Genomic DNA, 22278 nt, shown 5'->3' with positions numbered 1-22278 from the left:
ACACACCTCAGACCCCAACATGTCCAGAAAAAATGGTCAGCCTTCTGTGTCTACGAGTTCGGTGTCCTTGGACATGGAGGGCTGCCTGTATGTCCTTGTGGGTGCTTAGTTGGTCATTCGTGTTGGACTCTTTGTGACCACATGGACTATAGCCCTCCAGGCTCCTCTGTCCATGGAATTCCCCAGGCCAGAATACTGGAGGGGGTTGCCATTTCTTCCTCTAGGGGATCTTCCCAACCCAGGGATTGAACCTGTGCCTTCTGCATTAGCAGGCAGATTCTTTCCCACTGAGCCACCTGGAAATCCCAGGGCTGACTATGTTATATCATTTTATATATAAGGACTTGAGCAACCTTGGACTTTTGTATCTGTAGGGGTCCTGCAATCAGTGCCCCCGCAGATGCTGAGAGAGCTGGAATGATCGATTCTATCTAATAATTCTTGCTTATCAATGGTCCATGACAGATTTTTAGCTTTAACTCAGTTTTCTTGCCACTCAGTCCAGGCATGATTCTTCTCTCTTATTATGTTTCCACATGCCTAGGATATATAGGTGAATATATTATACATAAAACCTGTACCAAGTCCAAGCTACGAACCTTTTTAAAAGCAAGTTTTGTATGACTCGGGCACACCCTACACATTTCCTCTGGGCCTCTGCAGGCCGTACGCCCCCTCTCCGAGCAGACACTGCCAGCCTCTCCTCCTGCTGCCCGTGCGGCCTGACAGCACCAAGGCCAGCATGTAAACTGGGATGTGTAGGGGAACCTCCTCTCGTGGGTCTTGCATGTCTCAGGCACTCGGTAGCTATTTGCCAAGGGACTAAATGTCTCAGATGCATCTCAAAAGCTGGCGGGCTCGGGCCACGGCCTTCCTTTTGATGGCTGCCTGGGCTGCTTTCTCCCTGCAGTGAGAGTGCCTGCTCTTGGTAAGTCTGTCTTTGGGGGAAAAACAACAGCAGGGGAAAGGTCAAGGGCACTGATGGTGGACACTCCGAGGTCAACAGGCCCAGGCTCTACGGACACGCCTGCTCCCCTGGAAGCCTGACCTGGGACCTGGGGACCACTGCCAGTGCTCAGGAGCAAACCCAGCTCCAGTCTCCAGAACCACTGGGAGGGCACGAGCCTGGCCCAGGTGCCAGCTACATCTCCATCGTTGTTCTGCTCGGGGGAAGACGGGCCAAGTGCGATTCTCCATAACGGAGAAGAGCACGTGAGACCTAGCCCAGTGAGGGGTGCAGATGCCGCGGGCTGCCTGACAGCCCCAGGAACACTGGCTGGACCAGCCTTGTGTCAGTACAGCCAGGCGGGCGGGGTCCAACAGGCATCCTACGGTGGCATCTGGCCTGCCTCCTGATGGCGGGCAAGTACAGCTGAGCCCAGGAATGGGCATGGCGGGTGTAGACGTGGGGAAGGCTCGTGTGGTCTGGCAGCGTGGCTCCACCTGGTGCCCAGTGGGAGGAGAGGTACCTCAGGAGGGCTCCCCTGCTTGGCAGGAAGAGTGGGGGACTACCTGGATCCCCATTGCGACTGCAGCTGAGCTGGGGCTCTGCAGGCTACCTCGGGAGGGGCATGTGGTCCACAGGTTCACGGGGCACCCCAGAAAAGGTTGCCATGACAGTGACTGCTGCCCTGCTCAGCTGGCATTTGCTGATCCCCTGGGAGCTGCCTCCCACAGACTGTCTTGCTCCTCCTCTGCCTCTGCTGACAGGGGTGGATGCTATCAGTTTTGGGTGGAGGACAGGAGGGCCGTGGCCATCATGCAGGGAAGTGGCGGGGAGCCTCAATTCCCTAAACTACAGCCCGGCCCCCACGTAGCTGCCCTCTGTCTTACCCATGAGGAGTCAGCTCTCGGGCTTTCAGGACAGCGATCACGCGGCCCCGCTGAGTTCCTGCCTCCTTCTCCAGGCCAATGACGATGATATCTCCACCGCACCTAAGAAACCGAAACCTCACAGGGGAACCGTTTGTCCAGGGCTGTGCTCTCCAAGGGGAAATGGAGCGGGTGTGCAGAAAGGCAGGGAAACAGACTCAGCTTTGGCAAATGGATCGGGTTACTGAGAGGGCCCCAGAGCTGGGTGAGAAGCCCTTTCCCAGTCGGAAACCCGACCACGGCTCTCCTCTCTGGTGCCCTGAGCTCTGGTGGGCTGATGGGCAGCCCTTCTTAGGTTTGCTAAAGGGAGCCCTCCAGTTCCAGGAGAGAAAGGCGGCCCCTGATGCATTTGACTGTACTTGAAGGTTCCCTGCACTCTGACCCCAAAGCAAGAACAGAGAGGGAGCAGGGTGACGCCCCCGCAGGACACCTACCTGGGGACCCAGATGACGTCTTTCACGGCAAGGATCTTCACAGCCTGCAGGTGCTGGCTGAATGCCTCACCGTCCACGGGGCTCAGGTCATGCACGGACCTGTCAGAGGCCGCGGCGGGCTCGGGCAGCTGGTTGGTGTCCTCGCAGTCAGCGGAGAAGGGCAAGCTGGCAGAGCTCGCCGGGGAGCAGGGCAGGCTGGACAGGGCTGTGGGCGCCGAGTGCGGCGAGACCGCGGAGCAGGAGGTCAGGGAGCAGTAGTCGGTCAGCGAGTCCTGGTGGGTGAGGATCTGCGTGCCCAGCTCCTCGCTGAACATGAAGCTCACGTCGGCGATGGAGCCCCTCGCGGGCTCCCTCGGGCTGGCCGCGGGGCTGTCCAGGGGCGGCGGGCCCATCGGGCGCACGGGAAACACGTCCCCGAGGGGGCTGGGGTCCCCGCAGAAGTAGCGGGCACATAGCTGGTAGGTCGCCGAGTGATACAGCACCAGGCAGTTGGCCCTGTCGTCCAGGCACCACACCACCTCCTCGCCGCGGCACTCTGAGCCGCACACCACCGACGTGACCACCGAGGGCGCCGCGTAGGGCTCCAGCCGCCGGCGGATCTCCAGGGCGGCGCAGTCGATGACCAGCAGGCCTGGCCCGTTGCTGTACCAGACTTCAGACCCGCTGTTGACCACCTCCATGGCCGTCACGGGGTAGGGGTTCTGCCGGGCGTCCTCGTCGGGGATGCCGAACTTGGCCCTGTTGGCCGTGTGCGAGCACAGGTAGGAGCAGCCGTGGTCTGGGGCGCCCCACGCCGCCGGGAACACTGCCACCAGGCCGTCCGCCAGGCCGGCCAGCACCAGGTGGGAGTTCTGAGGGGGGAAGACAGGGTGCTTGAGGCATCCCAGGAGAGAGACAGCATGTGCCCAGCCCATACCTGCGGGCACCCCGTGAGCAAGCGCTTTCTGCCAGCACTTCCCGGCTTCTAACGAAGGCCGGGGCTGCCAGGATCTTCCAGATGTGCTCCGAAAGGAGGCGCGGCTCAGGTCCAGAAGAGCCGCCTTCACCCTGCTTCCTGGGAGCAGAAGGCCCTGGGAGTTAGGGCTGCGTGCTTCTAGGACCTCCTGCCGGTCCAGGAGGAGGGAGCAACCTTCCCCTCAGTCCCCAGGCCTCCTCCAAGGTGGCAATGGTGCCCACTTTCCCCTGAACTCTGCTGCGTAAACTGACGGTGGCTGTGGGTGCCCCGCGGGGCCGGGACTCCCGCTCGCGGCTCCACAAGAGCAGGCCTGGGTCTGTGCGCCCACCCCTGCCCCCAGAGCCAGCCCGCACAGGGAAGGGCCAACTCCCAGCCACCTCGGGGACTTCCCCCGGTTTTCTGCTCAGGTACCAATGGGTGCCTGCTGAGCTAAGTCTTGAAGAAATCACTTCCAGCTCAGTCCTCTAACAGAGGCACCTCTTGGCCACCACGCCATATACCCTGCTTCCCACACCTATTCTGAAATGCCTGTGGTCCAGCTGACACTGAGGTGGTCCTCCAGGTGCCCCTGCCCTGCCATGAAGCCTATGTTCTTCTACAACCACCAGAGGTCACCAGGCAGAGGCAGGGCTAAACGCTGGGCCTGGCCCTGGCCGCCTTGGAGCGTCTGTGCAAAGCTGGGACTGGAGAGCAGCTGAGCAGGCTCGACGCCCAGGTGGGCCGGGAGGGGGGCAGGAAGGGCTCAGGAGCACAAAGCCAGGGCCGGGAAAGGGCAGCAGCCCCGGCTCTGCGCCAGCGAGGACGAGCAGCAGAAAGCCTCCCTGTCGGGAGTTGGGAAGGCAGGCTGTCCAAGGCGATGAGTGAACCAGCCCTGAGATCAACAGCCCTCAGAATGCTTATCAAAATCCATCTTTAGGATTCCAGGACAGAAAAGAGCCAAAGCAAATAGGAGCCAGGTCTCTCTCTGAGTCCCAGCTCCAGGTCCCAGCCAGGCGGCGTGTCCCACATCCCGGCTGGGTGTGGACACGCACGTGCAAGAATTCAGGGTCTGCCCTCTGCGGCCAAAGGGCAGCACGTCCTCTGAGGGTGCAGACACGCCGACAGGGAGGCTACGCACAGAGCCGGCCTCATTCCTGCCGGCCGCGCGGGCTGCGGTGCCCCGGCTCGGGGCTCTGGTCAGCCACGGCCTTAAATAGCACTTTGTGTCGTGCTGTGTGGTTCAGTGCAGCTGGGTCCTGAGCTGCCCAGCCTCGCCTGTGGGGCCACAGTCAAAACTGACTCCAAGATTGATTTCAGATTCTTTTTCTTAAGAAACGAAACCTTAGAGGGGTGGGGAGGAGAGGGTACACAGTTCATGACTGTCAGGAAGTAGCAACAGTGCTCTCAGTTTACCCAGAGTGCTGGCCCAGAGCTTTAGGTATGCTGTACCCAGAGATCCTCCTCATCACCTCTTTTATGCCCACTTTGCAGATGGGAAAACTGGAATCAGATGATGACAGTCACCTCATTTTAACAAAGCCACACCAGTAATGGCCCTTCGAGCGGGGAACTGCACAAACAAGTGCCTCAGGGCCCACAGTGGAGTTCCAGAAGCTGGAGAAGCCTTGGGGACATCACCGAGGAGCTGGGACAATGAGGGCTCAGCTTCTCAGAGTGGGGGGTCATGGCCCTGATCTTCAGAAATGAATAGGAAGAGGTGTGAGCAGCCGGATCGTTTCTGGAGGGAAGGGCCTGCTGGGCACGTGGTGCTGGGTGGGGAGGGGTGCGGCAGGGCCGGCCTGTGGGCCAGGTCTGATCTCAGATGCAGCAGCACTTGGGGTCCTGGCTGGGGCAGGCACCACTCGTGATTCACTTGAGAAAGGCAGGAGCTAGAGGCTGAGGTGGTGAGTCTTTGGGGCCAACTGGACACACAGGGACTGAGACCTGGGCTGGATGTATCCCAGAGCAGGCAGAGCTGGAAGGGGAGGGGATACAGCTGCCCAACAGGGGTGGGGGCCTGCCAGGGCCTGGGGACTGAATGGCCGTGGAGGTGCCGGGCCAGGTTCTCAGAGGGCACACGGGCAACTGCTCCTGGATGCCAGCCTTCCACTCAGCCCTTAGTTATACTGGTCACTAGCTTCCCTGATGGCTCAGATGGTAAAGAATCTGCCTGCAATGCAGGAGGCCCGGGTTCAGTCCCTGGGTCAGGACGCTCCCCTGGAGGAGGAAATGGCAACCCACTCCAGTATTCTTGCCTGGAGAATCCCAAGGACAGAGGAGCCTGGTGGGCTACAGTCCATGGGGTCACAAAGAGCTGGACATGACTGAGCGGCCAACACTTAGGTTCTCAGAAACCCAGAGGCACTGAGGATGGCCTGGGTCTCCTGTCTCTATGGCTGACTGTGACCTAGGCCTGGTGGTCCAGAAGAGCATGGCTCTTCTCTCTTCCCTACCATCCCAACAGAACAGGTAAAGGAGAACCAGAAATCTGTGTACACACCTCCTTATCTCACCTTTTTTATAATAGGTACCGCCAAGAAGCAGGTGACGATGGCTGGGGTGTCCAAAGCCCGCTGGGGTGTGTTCAGTGGACACATGCCCTTGAGGCTGTAGATGTAGATCTTCTGGTCCTGCAGAGGAGATGGTCAGCATGAGAGCTGGCTGCAACGGGCCTGTCAGCTCCCGGGGTGCACTCAGCGTCAGGAGGCCCTTCACCCCTTGGGAAGTAACATTTACTGAGGCCTTCTGGTTGGCTGGTTTCATAACTTCTTTCTAGAAACTCTGAAAACTACAGAATAGTCTAAAGAAAAACATAAAATCATCCACAGCACAATCCAATTTTCAGAGAAAGCCACCTTTGAAATTTGGGGCGCAGACTTCCAGTTTCCTACGTGTACTGGTGTGTGTCTGCATTCCCAACAGTGGGACCACACTGCTCTGCTGTTTCTGCACTCTTCTTCTCCCAGGACAACGAGTGTGGGCCTCTCCTCCCTGGTCTGTTAGGGAATGAGGCATGTCCATCACAGAATCTGGCTTATATTCTGTCAGAGGTTTATTTTGTTCATTTTCACAGCTATGAGTTACACTGGAATGAGTATTCTTACACTCCTGTCTTGTCTGAGTGTTTCTGTGTTTGCATGTCTTGGTTTCTTCCTTGGAGCAAATTCTTAAAACTGAAATTACTAAGGCTCACAAAGGCATGAATATTGTTGAGATTTCTGATGCATATTTGAACTATACTCACCACCTGGAAAGGTTGCACCAATTCATATTCTCGTGCCCAGTAGCTTCAGATCATTTGTTTTTGTGGCATTCCTCTCTGGAGTTCTCAAAAGACAGTTCCCTGTGCCTTCTGCCAACCTCTTTACATGAAAGCAAGAGGCCTCAGAGCTGAGTGGATTTGCTGTTAGGCAGGCGGTGTTATAAGAAGCCCAGTCACTTCACCAGCCTACTGGGGTGAATCCCTCTTGCTGGGATTCTGCACTTGACACATCAAAGCTACATCCCAGCCACCAGTCAGGAACTAGGCAGGTGAGCCGGCCCTGTGAGTAAGTGTGGGCTGGGGTTATATGTGAAGTTCAAAACATGACTGGGTGTCCTACCTGTTTTGTTGCTAAACCTGATCCCCAGGGGTGGGAGTTACCCACCTCGATTAGAGCCCTACAGGGGCGCGGTTACCTCGGTGGCTGTCCACAGCGAGTTCTGGATCTTGAGTTGGCAGCTCAGCTTCATTCCCGCACAGCTCATGTGCTGCACTTCCAGAAGGCCCTTCTCTGTGTTCACCACCGTGTAGTTCCTACAAGCGGCAACACGGTGCAGTCAGTGCGGGCCTCCCTCCCAGAAGGCAGGCCTGGAGCAGCCTTGGAGGAGGGCATTAGCTGTAGGCCTTGCCTACTCCTTCCAGCCCAGGGTCCAATTCTGTACGTTCTGAGGGGCTCAAGGCTGTGGCAGAGCTTGGTTTACCTGCCTGGTGATGCTTGAACATTTAGGCTGAGAAAGGCCATTCCCAAGTGGAAGAATGACTCTCCTCTCTGTGTCATCTTTGACGGCTCAGAGTTGCATGAAGGGACACCAGGAGGCCGTACGTGCACCACAGTCACGCCCTGCCCCGTTCCTGGGCATGCCCTCTCCCTGCCCCCAGCAGAGTACATCAGGTCCACTAGAGACGTGGTAAGTGAGCTGCAGAGTCGGGGGCGGGGTGGGGGGGGGCCTGAAAAAGCGCAAGTGCCCTGAGAACTCACAAGCTGCTGTGCACGAGGGTGGCCTTTCTCTCACCCACCCAGCCCTACATCCCCCCGCACTGCCATCTGTCCCCCCACCACCCTTGACGAACACCCTGTGTGCTCACTGCCACAGGGGAGACTGCAGCTGGGGCAGGGGTGGGTTCTTCACCCAGACCCTGCAGATCCGTCCTGTGGTCCAAGGGAATAAGACAAGTGACTGGCTAGCAGTTCTCAATGTAAAATTTTTCTGCCGTCAAATTTTGGAAACCCTTGCCACAGTTAACTGATAACGTGTATTTGTAGATGATAGAGCTGAGTGAAAAATCAGCAAATGAAAACTTTCTTCAAAGTTATATTCCGCCCCTCCTTTGCTCCAGTCTTTTTTCTATGCACTGAAAACATAAAACTAGGATGTTATAAATAACTCTACATTTAACTTGGAAAATATCTGAAATATAGAGAAACGTACAGGATAACACACCCCTATTCCCTCCAACAAGACTTTTATGTGTATCCTGTTTTCTGCACGTACCCACTTCCTCCTTACCCCTTTGTCATTGTTCAATTGCTTAATTGACTCTTTGCCACTCCAAGGAGCGCAGCACACTGGGCCTCCCTTCACTATCTCCCAGTGTTTGCTTGCACTCATGTCCATTGAGTTGGTGCCCTTCTCCTCCCTAATTCAGGATGGTCTTATTTTCCCCTCCACTCTCACTCTCCAGGATCACTGCCCTGTGTGCTCTGGCTTCAGTGAGCATGTCTCTTCTTCAGGCTGGTGGTGAGCTTTTAAAACCTCCCCACATCACAGGGGCCTTTCCCTACCCACTGGAGATGAGCTTTCACCGCTTTGAGCAGTGTTGTCTCCAATACTGTGGGTGAGTCCGTAACACTGAGACGGTAAAGAAAGCGCCGTCGTGGGGCAGCAGGCAGGGGGGAGGTGGGGCAGAGCTGATCCAGAAGCAGTGCTGAGCACAGCACCCCTGGGAAAGGCTCCTCGGTGTGCAAATGCTGGGTCAAAGGGCATGAGTATCTCAAAGCCATTTAAGACATACTGACAAATTTTCAGACAGATGTGCAAATTTACATACTCACCAGTAAGGTATGACCAACCTTCAGCAGTTTCCATTATTATGTTTGAAAACAAAGTTTGCCAATAGGATAAGAAAAAAGAATCTTGCAGATTGAATTTATATTTCTTTGATTATTAGAAAGTTCTAATATTAAAAAACATTCCTTGCCTATTTTATGACTGAGATTTTAGTATTTTTTCCCACTGATGTGTAAAAGTCTCTGAAATAACAGATAATAATTTCTAATTTCCTCTATTTGTGTAAAAGATTTTTGAGTCTGCTGAGAAAATAAATATTGATGGGAAAATGGGATTTGTTTTTATATTTATATATCTGATGAGCATTTCAACTTGTTTTATGTGTACATTTATATCCTTTAACAGTAAGAGGGCTTTATTTTCAAGACAGACAGTATGCCTATATTTCCTGTTCTGCTGAGAGTGTGACACTGCCCAAAAGCATTTGTGACATCAGGATGCTATCTGTGCCCATGAAGGAGTTTGAAAACTATGTGTGTGCTAAGTCACTTTAGTCGTGTCTGACTCTCTGTGACCCCATGGACTGTGGCCTGCCAGGCTCCTCTGTCTGTGGGATTTCCCAGGCAATAATACTGGGGTGGGTTGGCATTTCCTTCTCCATGGGATCTTCCGGACCCAGGGATCGAACCTGTGTCTTTTATGTCTCCTGCTATGTGCTGTCATTCAAACCAGAGGGCCCAGCCCCTCCCTCTCAGCTCCTCCCTCCTCTCTGCTTTTGCAGAGCATATCACAGCCCGCGCACTCACCACCCAGCTTCAGGAACAATCACTCTGTGGCCATGTCAGTTCATCTCTGCCCCCATCCATCTTTTTCTCTCCCCAGATTCTTATGAAGCAAGTCCCCTCAATCATCTTTTTATCTAACCTTTATCTGTATTTATCTCTAAAAAATTATTAGGAAAAAAAAAATTAGAAACCTAACCACAGGGCATGACCACACCTAAGAACAGATGCTAATTCCTTAATGTCATGAATGTCCGGTGCTCCAACTTCCCTAATTCTCTCATCATTGCTTTGTATCATTGAATCAGTAGTTAAAGAAAGCCCGCAATTCCACTGATTTTTATGTCTCCAAGTCTTTTGATAGGCTTCCCTTCCCTTTCCCTTTCTCTCCAAGCAGGTCATGTGCTGAAGACACGGGCGGTGCCCTGTGGAATCCCTGCAGCCCGGGGATCATCCACCTCATTTCCCTGCTCCCCATCTTGAGTCTTGATTAGATTTCATCTGATTTCTTGGGCTGGAATGCGTCCTCATTAGGATGTGCGCCTCTCTTGGGAGGCACACAATGTCGGGATCTCGCTCCCTCTGTGATCGTTAATGGTCACTGCCGACGTCCGTTACTTCAACAGGGATTACAAAATACTGCCATTCTAATTCTAGTATTTTTCTCCATTTATTAGCTTCATTTACTCTAAAAATAAAAACTTCCTCCTATCGTTTCTTTTGCTAGCTACCCTGGGGCACAGCTCACATTCCAGGCAGACTAGTTTTTGAAATATTAAGTTTGCTCTCTAGGAGCCTCCAATGATGATAAACGAGGAGTTTTTTAAATTAAAAAATCTTTTTAATTACTACCTTTTATTAAGTAGCATTAGAAACTCATGAACTTGAACAATTTGATGTGTCTCACTTTATTGCAGATGTTCGTTCTTGCTGAGGCTTGCGGCCCTATCTTTGCCCCGCGGGAACCCCTTCAGGTTGGTTCCTGAGTCTGTTTGATCTAGCCTCACCGACTCTGATGGCATCCTTGTGGTCAGAGTGTCAGTGTTTCAGGCCTACTTCCTCCCCCAGATCTGGAGTCAGTCACCTCTCCATCAAGCTTTGGTCCCCCCGGCCCTTAGAGAGGACCATCTGCATCCTAGGGGGTCTCACTGGCATTTGGTCAGTCATTGTTTCCAGGCCTTTCCAATGGGCAGAGCTAGGAAACATGAGTTGATTATTCTTAAAGGTAAAATACTCACAAACCTATCCAATTTAAATTCAGAACTACAGCAGTTTTATTTAACTTATTTTTTATATTTTACATGATAAATATCACAATTTGCAAAGCATGGCATCAATATAATTACTCATTAACTTTACCCTATAGTTACAAGCGATGCCTTAAAACAGCAACACTACCACCACCATTATAATTACTGTGTGTACACACACACACATATGCGTTTTTACATGGATATGGCTATTTATGTATACACTGTTTACATATATACTTTTCTTTTTTCCTTATGGCATGGTTTCTCAGAGCATGTCTTATGTCAGAACACTCCGTCACAGCGGCATAAACTCTGATGAAAACCATACCAACAGTGACCTAAGTAAAATGGCAAAGTCCTTCTCATTTATTTCACTGCATCCTAAGCTTTGCTTCATCTAAGCCTTACCAGATTTGCACACCTGCACATATTTGCACTGGGCTTCCTAGATCATGCCATGAAAGGCTTTCCTGCTTCTGAAGGTGTCACACCAGGTAGGTGGGAGAGGCCAGGATTGAAGCATCTCACACGGGATGTGCTTTTCTGCAAAGTCTCTGATGCTATCTGTCCAAATCCCTGGCCTCGGTGTCCTTCTCCGTGAATGAATATGAAATCCTCTCCCCCAGGCCCTTGTCCTTCCCGCCCCATCACTAAGAAGAGACGCGCCTAGAAGTTAGGTGGGCGGCAGCATGAAGCCCTGTATAGGGTACACTTTCTGCTTGACTGGGCCTTCCCTCCTCTCCACTCAGCACCTCCACTAGCACCATCCTCTCTTCCTGCCCCCAGCAGCATTTACTTCCTCTGCCATTGAGCTGCAAGTAACTCCCACCTCAAACATAATCCTCCTTTGACCCCTGCCCCTCATGTCCCAGGCAGACACCACATTTTCTCTGCTTCTCTTATTCACAAATCCACATGTGCATGTCTGTATGCATGTGGACTGCTTTCTCTCTTGAGCAGACACCATCAAGATTTCAGCTCACCATTCACTAAACATCTCTCACCATGGTCATCCACGACTGCTCCCCACCCACCAGTGCCCCCCACTCTGACAGCAGCAGGTTATGGTAAGCCTCGGATGTTACCTGGACTCCTCCTTGCCTTCCCAGAACACCACCATGTACTCCTGGCCTTGGGATGAGAAGAAGGATGTCTGCTTCCCGCAGGGCAGTTGGTACATGAAGGTCGCAAAGGTCGGGTCCTTCATCTGGCTCACCACCGCCAGGGCCAGTGGTCGCTGAGGGAGAGAGGCCCGAAGAGTCATGACTGAGGGTCACTTACAACCAAATGAGTGCCCACCCTGTCCTCAAAACTAAGGGTCTTAAACCAGTAAGAAGTAGAATTTGCTTATTCAGGACCCAACCAAAACAAGAAGCCAAACCAACTTCAGATACCAGAAATAAACCCTTCCAGGCACCTGGGTCCCCGTCCATGAGTCCATGGCAACTCAAAATCAGGTGGTCAGGTTAGCATAAGCTCTGATATTCCAACCCCTGTGTCCAGGGACACACAGCTGTAGAAAGAATTTTTCTCAGACCTCATTTACTCTCAATAACCAAATCTAATTGATAAATGAATTTTAATCCTGAAACCATTGATCTCTTCCCAAAACAACTAGCTTCAAAATAATATGACTCCTGTTTCTCATGAGCAAACTTTCTTCCCATTCCTATAAAAAGAGATATGTACATTTTCACTGCCCTTGCCTGGGGGCTATTCTGCTATAAAGGGGTTGGTTTGCTGTATGTGCATGATGATGGAACATAAAAGTTGGGGAGGAAAAGAAACTTCATTTTTCCTGAGAGTGACACTCACACAAAGAAAATGAACTGGGTGTGTCAGAGTAACACATATCTCTCCGTAAAAGAGACGAGCAGAGAAAAGCCCATTAGTGTTAGACCCTCAGTGAAGGGTGGGCAGGCAACCACAGAGGTGCGCTCTGGAGACCCACAGCCTCCGCCAGCTGCGGGAGCTGCGAGGACCCCAGGTACCTTCTCGGGCTTCGTATCCCAGCACTCCATCATAAGCGCCTGCAGACGATGGAACTGCACTTCCTCCGGCTGACCCAGAACTGGGCGGATGCCCTTGGACAGCTTCTTGGCGATCTGAAGCTGGTGCTGGCCCAGTGCGGGCCGCTGTCCTGACAGCAACTCGTACAGCACCATCCCGTAGGAGAACATGTCTACCTGGGCAGGGAGGCAAGCCAACTCAGACACCCTGCCCGGGCCCAGCGGGTCTTGCAAGCTGGCCCTGACAGAGGGAGCGGGGGGACACCGTGGAGAAGGAAAACATGGGTTCCGCCCCAAGGCAGGCAGTCAACAGTTCACCAGTCCATCCACCTCTCTCCACCTGTCCAGAGAGTCCACCAACCATCTGACCTTCCATGATTCTGTCCCCTAATCCATCTGCCTTCCGGCCCTTTTTTCCCTTCCTCCCTCCCTCCCACCTTTCTGTCCATCCATCCATCTACCCACACACATGATCACCTTCCCTTCTGCACATTTATCTGTCCATCTTTCAATGCATCCATATAAGCAGCCCTTTGACTGTCCTGTCCATTTACCCATCCATCTTCCCAAACTTCCTTCCTTCCATCCATCCACTAAACACATAATGAAAACCAGGTGTCAAGCACTGCGTAAGGGTTTGAAGGATGCCATGGTACTTTCCCTTTATCAAAACAAGGCAGGAAAATGCAAACCCTTGGTTTAAAATGCTTGATAGTTGGAGTACATGCAAATCACAGAAAAGGGGAAAGTCTCCCAGATCACAACATCTTGATTCATCTAAATGTCATGAAAAATCCCCTAAAGGAGAGAGTGACACAGGTCTCCATAAGGGTCAAGAAATAACCTTTTAGCAGGAAAATGGCTAAGATAGACCTGAGCATTTTCAATATGAAGGTTCTGTTATAAATTTAGTTATGAGGGGCTTTGCCACCTGCTACTCAGAAGCTTATTTTTGTCACCCTGATTTGCCTTTGCCATCTTGGTTAATAGTCATGGTGCTGAGTTAACATGCTTGGGTCATTCTTGAAGCCATCAGTCAATGACTCATCTGCAAGTCACCAAATAATGAGAAATTATAGACAAGAGGAGTTTCACTGCGGGATGACTAATTAGTCAGGGCCAGCCCTAGATGCAAGGTGAGCACTGCAAGAGGGTTTGAAGTTGTCTGTGTACCTGCACCTACCAAACAGTCCTCAGGGAAGAAGGCCTCGTCCCAGGCACGGCTGGCCATGTGGCCATCTAGGAGGCCGTGCTGGACCTGCCAGAATCACTCTCTCCTCTTGGCTTTAGTGACGCTGCCTTCTGAGCTGACCAGGAACCTTTAGCAGCCCTGTCTGTCTGTCCCTCACAAGCCACTGCGAGGCCGGTTCTCTGCCCCCTTTTGCATGTCTGACCAGCAGAGCTGGGACCCAGATCTGGACGCGTCTCTGGCTTGGACTGTTTGTCCACTGTGCGTGGCCTCTACTATGTTCCTGAACTGAGGTTTGAGAATCCTGGGGTTAGCTCACTGTTCTGCAGCTAAGGAGAAGTCCCCCTTGACGTTTCTAGGTGGACACAGGCCTCTGTGCCCTTCTGGTTCATTCCAGGGCCTCCTGGTCGAGCACAGGAGGGGAGATATGTGCCTAAGAGCGTGTAGAGCCCAGAGCTGCAGGTGCCCCGGGACCAGGCCATCCTGGGCCAGGGGACTGCCGTGCGCAGCCCATACCTTCTCGTCATACACGATGCGAGGCCGGATCTCCGGGGCCTGGTAGCCGGGAGTGCCCTCCACGCCGAGGGCGCCCTCGTGGAATGACTGCCGGGAGATGCCGTAGTCGGACAGCTTGATGTTGATGTGCTCCTTGATGTCCAGAGACCAGACCAGGATGTTGTCGGACTTCAGGTCACAGAAGATGATGTTTTTCTTGTGCAGGTAGGCCAGGCCAGAGGCTATCTGGTAGGCTATTTTTTGGGTGAGCATGTGTCCCAGGGGCATAAAGGAGGAATCTTGGCAAAGAAAAAATATCAAACTGTTATCATAACAACTCTTATTTTCTTACCTCTGTCTTCCCAATATTTTATATTCTATGGATGCATTCCCATTGTCCTCCAGGCTGGGTGCCAGAAGAGACAGAGGACGACCTTCTTAAGATTATTTAGGTTAGAAATCCTTGGTGTGAGTGCTTCATACATGGTGTTGCATTCCTGCAGGGGTTGGTGTTTTTACTAAAAAAAGCCAGGATTCAAAATTCCTAGAGTTCACCTCAGGCTAAGATTGCTCTAATGTCAAGGAGTGAGTTGCAGGTACAAGAACTCCATTTAAAAAAAAATCTCTTCCATTGAGGAAGAAATAATTAATTTTAATTGCATTTCTTATTCCTGAGTTAAAAGGCAGCTATCTCTTTCCCTCTGTCAGCTGCTTGGAATTTAGTTACCCATTTCTTAGGGTAACTATTCTGAAGTTTTGTTGAAAAATAATGCAGGTTAAAACTGACCACAGAGCCTCAGATGTTTAACCGTGGTGGATGGACATGGAGCCCTGTGGGCAGAGAGAGACTTGAGCGGCCGCTGGCTTCCCAGGCTCTGCCGCTCAGGGCTCCTGGGGCTGCCTCCTTTGGTGGTCTCACTGCCCTCCGAGGGGGGCTATTACTTCCTTTGATGGATGAGTAAATGAAGCAACTTCCCAGATTATGGCAGAGAACCTGGACTCAGAACACGGTTCTGTCTGACTCCAAACGGCAAGTTCCTCCAGCCATGCCAACGCCACTGCCCGGCACTTAGGCCTGGAGAAGCTCTCCTGTTTCCACCGGGCATGGCACACGAGACTCAGGCAGCTGTGCCCAGCCCCGGCTGGCTCCCTGGGCCCTGTGCTGCCCGCCATGGGCCCCTGGGGGAAGATTCCAGGTGTAGCGCGTACCTCTGGCGTTCTCGGACAGCACGGTGTTGAGGCTGCCCAGTGGTGCGAGCTCCAGCGCGAAGCAGAGCGGGTGGATGCTGATGCCAATGAGGGACACGATGCAGGGGTGCTGCAGGGCGTGCAGCATGCTGGCCTCCTGCCGGAACTCCGAGAAGTTCCTCATGGCGTCGGTGGCCCGCAGGTGCCTCAGCATGGTATCTGCGGGGAGAGCTTGGCCGTCGGCGCCGCCCAGGGTGGGGGCCCCGCCAGGCTCAGAGCCACCTCTCGGGGACTCTCGGGGCTGGCTGGGCCAGGACTTGTACCTCCAGGGGCTGCAGCATCAACACCCAGAATCGGGCGCCAAGTGCGGGCACTTGTGAGGCATCCGGGCTGGTATCAAGCCCCCTCCTCGGGCACCACACTTGTCAGGTGCGACACTCGGCGTTCCGGACCCTTTCATGGAGGGCTGCACACCCCACCCTCGTCACCCACTCTCTGCCCTCCTGCCAGCCTGCTGTTCGCCGCCTAAGGCTCTCAGCTGCATCTTATCCAAACCTGCAGCCCTGAGGGTCACCCAGAGCCTGGCAAGTAACCAAGTCCCCACTGCTCAGCTGCAAGATGCTGGGGGCTTGGTCAGTGCTGCTCACCTTACCCCTAGAGGCCAGGGCCGTGGAAGGCAGAGCGGACTACTGCCCTCTTGTCGGCCAGAAGGAAAACCACAGGGCGGTCGGTTGTGGGCCCGTGACAGGTCATCTCAGGCCAAAGAAGGAGCGTCCAGGGGCAGTGGTGGGCTGTGCTGTAACGTTCTCCCAGTGCCCTCACAATGCACCCCACATGGAGGGCGTTTGCCTGAGTGCCCCTGAGGGGCCTTTTCCACCCATCGGTCACCCACCAGGCTGTGGCCAGCCCTGAGGTCTCTGAGCAGTATCCACCCGGTCCAGCTTGTCCTCCTGGGTCCTGATCTGTCCCTCCCCTGCTCAGATTTTAAAATCAGGAATCACTGGACATGGAAGTTTAAACAGCAGAAAGAAAATCTTGGCAGTTAAAATGGATCAATTGTGCCAGATGGATGTGTGAGCCAGACAAATTTGTTTTTAAGTGTAAAAGTTGTTTTTCACATTGGGCCTTTAAACCATTAATCATGTATTTTTGACTATGGCTGAAGTCTCTGCCCCAGTTTAATGAACAGCCAGCCTTTCTGTTGACTCCCGATGTTACCTCTGTCGTTTGCCAGCCTCTCGCATACATGCAGGCTCTCTCTGTTCCCGACAGGCCCAACCGTGCCCAGGAGTACCCCGCCCTAATGCTTGGAGCCTGGTAAGTCAGGACGTTTGCTGGGCAAGCCTCTCTTCTTTGTCTTCCATTGTGGAGTTTTCCTGGCTGTTCTTGGGTGTTTGTCATCTCACATGCATTTTCTTTTTCTTTCAACTTTAATTTATTTGGCCCTGGTGCATGGCACACAGGACCTTAGTTCCCCGGCTAGGGATTGAACCCCTGCCCCTACAGTGGAAACACAAAGTCTTACACTGGACCACCAGTGAAGTTCCCACATGAATTTTAGAGTCAGATTTCTCTCTCTTTCTCTCTCTCTCACACACACACTGCTGGAATTTAGATGAGAACTAAATTGAATGACAGCTATTACTTCTCAATACCTTGTGGCTTAATGGCTGCCACGGAAGCCATTGTCTAATGGGTCATTGTTGCCAGATTTGATGTTGAGCTCACATCTAGCAACTTTATCAAATTCTTACTGGCTCTGATGCTTGCTCATAGTCCCTTAGATTTCCATTCTCTTCCCATGGCTACAGTTTTGTCTCTTCCTTTCTAATCTGGTTCTTCATATTGTTCCACGATTCTAATTTTTCTACCAAGAATGTAAATTCCTTCTGTGACCATGACGATAACCATGCTAAGCCAGGGGCAATGAGAAAAGCAACACCCAGTGGCTGAAAGGTAGAAGGCCTCCACGTGCTCAGCTTCGGTGGGCACCAGGTGGTGGCAGGTGGCTCTGGAACACCTCTGAACTGCACACGATGTATGGACAAGGGCGGGAGGGGCGGGGGTGAGGGAGAAGCTACCCACGATGGCTTCCCAATCCATTCATCTGGAGCACCCACCATCCTTCCCTTAGTAACTGTGTGGGGGAGGGTCCCCAGGGTGAGGGGTCCACTTGAGGTCTGACTGTGTGCCCATCATGTGGGCACTGTGCTGGACATGCAACAGATGGAAATTATAAGGACGGCCCATGTTCTTGGGGGCTCATGTCAGACAAGAAAGTCACCTCTGGAAGCAATTTCTAGGCCATGCTCAGCCTGATCCTCAGTCCTGGCCCACGTCTCACCAGGCATAAAGCAGGACCACCCCTGGGGCCCACACTGGCGTCACCCCCTCCTCTGCTGCCTGTGTGGCCTTGGGCATCTAAGGTGGTACAGGTTTGGACCAAGGGAAGACATGTCTGAAAAGAAACGACCCAGGGCCCTGTTTACCTGCAGGGGCATTTGCAAAGTTCTTGAATTTCTTGATCTGGAATCGCTTCACAGCCACAGGCTGACCTTGGTACCTGGCCCGGTAGATGACGGTGCCACTCCCACCTTGGCCCAGGACAGCACTCTCATCCTCGCTGTGCTCCAGCTTGCTGTTCTCCAAGAAGAGCCTGCCAGAAACACCATCTGTGTGCCGGGGAGTCAGAACAGACCTCCCTCCTGCCCCATGTTCCCCGGAGACGCCTGCTGAAGCTAGAGGTGGGTCCTGGGCTGGGCAGGTGCAAGAATGTGCTTGGCTATCAGTTCCCACTGAGCAAAGTTAGGGTTCAAAGCCACCTGGTGGGGGGGGTCAGACAGATCTGGGATAAATCCCAGCTCTGGGTAGGTCACTTAGCCTCAACAAGCCTTGGTCTCCTCTGGAAAGTGGATTCATAACAGGAATGGTCTCAGAGGTGTGAATGTTGACTGGTATAGGATGGAGCTTCCCAAAGGTGATGGATACAGAAAAAGAATTCCTATGGACCTTTTCCTCCAGAAGGCTCTATGCTTTGAGAGCTAGTATCTATCGGAAATTGCATTTATTTATTGCTAGGTTAGCTGTCTCATTTCTTATTATTAAGCTGGTAATTATATAAATGGCCATGCAGAACTTCTGGTCAGTGTGGCTAGCATCCTGACAACTGATGGCTAAGATTTCACCCAAAGGCAGAGATTCTAGACCTTCCCACCTGTTTGTACGTTATAATCCTAGGTCAAAGGGAGACTTCTGTTGGAAGTACTGCAAGTCACTCCTGGGAGGGAGGGAAGGTGGATGGGGAGAGGGAGGAAGGGAGGGTGGTGGGGGAGCACCCCAATGTCCTCCCATCTCAGGGTCCCCCGGCCCTGCGGAGGTCCCCAGGTCTTTCCACCAGGTGCCTCCTCCGGAGCTCTCCTGACCAAACAGACCGACCCCTTTTGCCCCCCATCACCATGAAGTCACTGCCCACGCCTTCCAGGAACAGACTGTGCAGTAGCTGAGTCCCTGCAGAGCCCAATCACATTACACTCCAGGCAGATGCAACTGTACCCATGGTGGACCTTGGTGATGCAGCTGAAGAAGAACTGGGCTGTTCTTCAAATGCCCACCCCAAAACTACCTCCTCAGGAAGAGCAGGTCCTTGGGAGCCTCCTGAGACAGGGAACAGTGGGAATGCTGGAGATCCCTCAGGGCCTTCTGTCAGGACTCCTGAACAGGGACACAGGACAAGGCTCTGTGGAGCCAGACTCTCCCTGCCTGCACCTGCCCAAACTCCCAGCTGCGGAGTGTGATGCTTTGAGGTCCTTGTGGGACATCAGCCGAAGTTTCCAGAGAGTCTCTGCTGGACTGTGAACCCTGTTCAGATTCTTGGGTTTTTCAACTCCCAGCCAAGTACTTTGGTTTAAGAACCACGCTACAGCTTGTAATGAGATCCAAACCAACAGGAACAACCAACCTGGCTTTCCAGATTCCATACAGTAGATTCCAGAGCCCAGATTCAGTGGGGGCATAATACATAAAAAGGTTCAGCAAACAAAAACGCTAAAATTTGGGGCTGCTTAATTGGGCACCCCATCATGAAATTTGATTCATACATATATAAAACTCTGTATGTGGTCTCTGAGCAGTGATGACCCTCATGTTAAAGATCTAGGAATAAAGGGAAGTTATTTTGCAGAAGAGTAGTATTTAATTTTCATTTCCACCAATGAAGTAACTGGGGAATACGAAAAGAACCATGGGGGAAATTTCTCCAATGTAGGAAGTGATTTCTTAGTTTTATTAGACTCATCCAGAAGCATGTTTTGTAGCCACAATTCTGCAGTATCAGAGTATTCTACTTCCATTTTCTTGGGTCAGGCAATTTGGAAAAAATGATGATACAAATATTCTTACACCCCCAAGTTTAATTTTCTTTAAAGAAATCAGATAAAGCAATTCTTTGAATAAGAAAACAACTCCACAACACTCCAAAAACACTGCTAACCACCAAGGTCAAACTGTTTCCAGGGAGACCAAATCATGGCTTCTGGTTTCCATGACTACTTGGATTCTGTGATGACTTCCTATAGGACGGGACCACAAAGTGTTCCCTCTTTTCTCCAGCATTATCTCGTCAGTTATTATCTTAGATTAGAATAGGTAGACTTTAGGGACAGATTCAGGGGATCTAAATGCTCAGCACCAGAGCAGCAGTAAGGAGTCATCATTTGCCAAGAAAGGAAAAGGAGGTGGTAGGTCTGGGAGTGCTTCCTTCTTGGACACCAATGGATGTTTGTCTTCTATTCCTTGATCTGGCGGCAAAGCAGGAGTCAGAGAGGAGAGCCAGCTCAACAGCAAAGAGTGCCAGCTAACGTGAGCGTGAGATGGGGTGGGGTCCCCAAGGTGACTTTGCCCCCCAAGTAGTGTGCCTGCTGGCTGGGCCTGTGTGCCTCACAAACAGAGAGTGACAGCCTGGCTCCCTTTAGGCAGCCTAGGCCAGGAACCTAGAAGTCACCCCGGGCTGGATGGGAAGCAATAGTTCTGTGCGCCTACCTGGCCGGGAAGTCGGTCATGAACAGCTCAGGGACCAGCTCCTGAAGAGGCACCGGGAGGTCAGGGTGCCTGGGGCAGGAGATGAAGTCCCGCTCGATGGCTGTCAGCACGCAGTCCTCCATGTCAAAGTACTGCACGTCCTCTGACCTCTCACTGGGGTTGCTATGCTGAGCCCAGGAGGCCTCGCAGACTGGGCAGGGCACATACTGTTCCATCAGCGGGGTCCCGTCACTTTCTGTGGCTGTCAGGGCTAAATGGGGGCAGAGAGGGAGTCAGCTTACCTGAAGGTAGCTGCAGGCGGGCCCCTGAGCAGCACCTACACCCCCCAGCTGGGTGGGCCTTTCACAAGAGGGGGGGTCTGTCCACCCTTGTTTGAACCCCCAGGAGTGGCTGAAATGTGACTGCCACACTCTGGTTCCTTTTTGGAGGGCACTATCCTCAATCCTAAAAGACAGCTGCAGGGAGGGGCCAGGGATGCCCTGGACAGTTGCCAAGGGGTGCAGACCCTGAGCGAGCTGGCCGAGGAGGTGCTGAGAGTTTGGAGATCCCTGTGCAGGACACTGCAGGCCAGGTCTGAGCTATGCCACACTCAAATGACCAAGCCACAATCAGTAAGAAGCTGTTCTTAAAATTACCTTCACTTAGGCCCCTTTCTATGCCTTTTCTCCAACAAACCCTGGCGTCCAGAGCATGCCCAGCCCTGTCTCTTGTTTGCTCTGATGCTCTCCTGGGCAGCCAACTCAGGAGGGCAGAGGACTGGACTGGCAGGCCAGAGGGGGTGCTCAGACCCCAGACCTGCTCTCTGCTCTCTCGGTCTCTAGCCTTCCAGCGCTCACAGGGAAGAAGTGGCCTGGTTTTGCTCAAACGGCCTCCTCCACGCGGGATACCCCGCAGTGGGTTTGTCTCCAGTTCAGTAACAAAACAAACAGAGGACCTCAATGGCTCTACTTCAAAAAGTATTTTCTTCGGGTGGACTGTCAGTGAAGAAACTGATCAAAGGGGCTGGAAAGGGCTCCGTGGGTGGCTGATCACTGCTGGGACTTGGGGGTTTGGGGCAGGCATGGAAGGAGAGTGGGGGCTCTTGGCAGGTGTTTGTGGTGCCCCCCCCATGACCCCTGCGCAAGGGCGGTTTCAGGCTCCCCTCTGGATTTCAGCAACTTTGTCCTCACCACATAGAAAAGACCATGTGAGGCGCCGATCGACGGTCCTCCTGGACCACGTGCAGTACCCGGGGCATTCTTCCTGCACGCTGCGGCACCAGGGCCCAAGTACCGCCTCCAGGTCCCCATCCTCCCCACTGCAACCCGGGCTATGCTTGCAGCTGGACGCTCAGGGCTCCACCAGAGGGCTGCTAGGACCCCTCTGGTTTCCTCGGGCTGAATCCCAGCAGGATTTCGGTTCTTCAAATGGGCCCCCCCCTCCCCAGTTTATAAAGAATTACTACCATGAGCCAAGGCCTGGTTCAAGAATGCTTTCTTACCAGGAAACCACTGATCGATCAAGGAGTTGACATGGTCTGTGATAAAGGCCATTGCCGAGAAGTCCCTTATTTCTGATTGGCACATGATTTTTATTCCTCCACTTTTTTTCTTTTTCCAGTTCACGTCCGAGGATTCCACACTGCAACCCAGAAACCAAAAGAGGTCCATTGCAATTGGCTGTGAAGGGCCCTGGGATAAGCTCTCTGCCTCTAGGGTGAGGGTACAGCTCCCAGGAGACCGCTCCCCTGGGGGGTGGGAGGTCCTGAGTCCATGTACTTGTGTGCATGGCCCTGCCTTGACCCCAGTGGTGAGGTGGATGCGAGGACCTTGCCA

The 22278-nt window shown here is 52.9% G+C and overlaps 1 protein-coding gene across 2 annotated transcripts in view; it reads right to left on the bottom strand.

Moving 5' to 3' along the window:
- LRRK1 (leucine rich repeat kinase 1) overlaps window positions 1-22278 on the bottom strand; it is a 146541-nt gene that overhangs the window by 8556 nt on the left and 115707 nt on the right. The window contains exons 23-33 of one of the 2 annotated variants that reach the window (XM_055417677.2): window positions 21945-22084; window positions 20465-20714; window positions 17917-18083; window positions 15449-15646; window positions 14261-14538; window positions 12538-12732; window positions 11632-11783; window positions 6919-7036; window positions 5754-5870; window positions 2307-3157; window positions 1834-1950 (exon numbers count right to left, since the gene is read on the bottom strand). In XM_055417677.2, coding sequence (XP_055273652.1) covers window positions 1834-1950; window positions 2307-3157; window positions 5754-5870; window positions 6919-7036; window positions 11632-11783; window positions 12538-12732; window positions 14261-14538; window positions 15449-15646; window positions 17917-18083; window positions 20465-20714; window positions 21945-22084 — 2583 coding nt within the window. The remainder of the gene's footprint in view (window positions 1-1833; window positions 1951-2306; window positions 3158-5753; window positions 5871-6918; window positions 7037-11631; window positions 11784-12537; window positions 12733-14260; window positions 14539-15448; window positions 15647-17916; window positions 18084-20464; window positions 20715-21944; window positions 22085-22278) is intronic. The other variant, XM_055417681.2, reaches the window with a different exon arrangement.

The sequence above is a fragment of the Moschus berezovskii genome, chromosome 21 (genome assembly GCF_049115385.1).
Source record: "Moschus berezovskii isolate FMDL1 chromosome 21, NW_MosBer_1.0, whole genome shotgun sequence".
Classification (NCBI taxonomy): Eukaryota; Metazoa; Chordata; class Mammalia; order Artiodactyla; family Moschidae; genus Moschus; species Moschus berezovskii.
The sequence above is the reverse complement of the archived record's forward strand: the minus strand, read 5'-3'. Positions and strand labels throughout refer to the sequence as shown.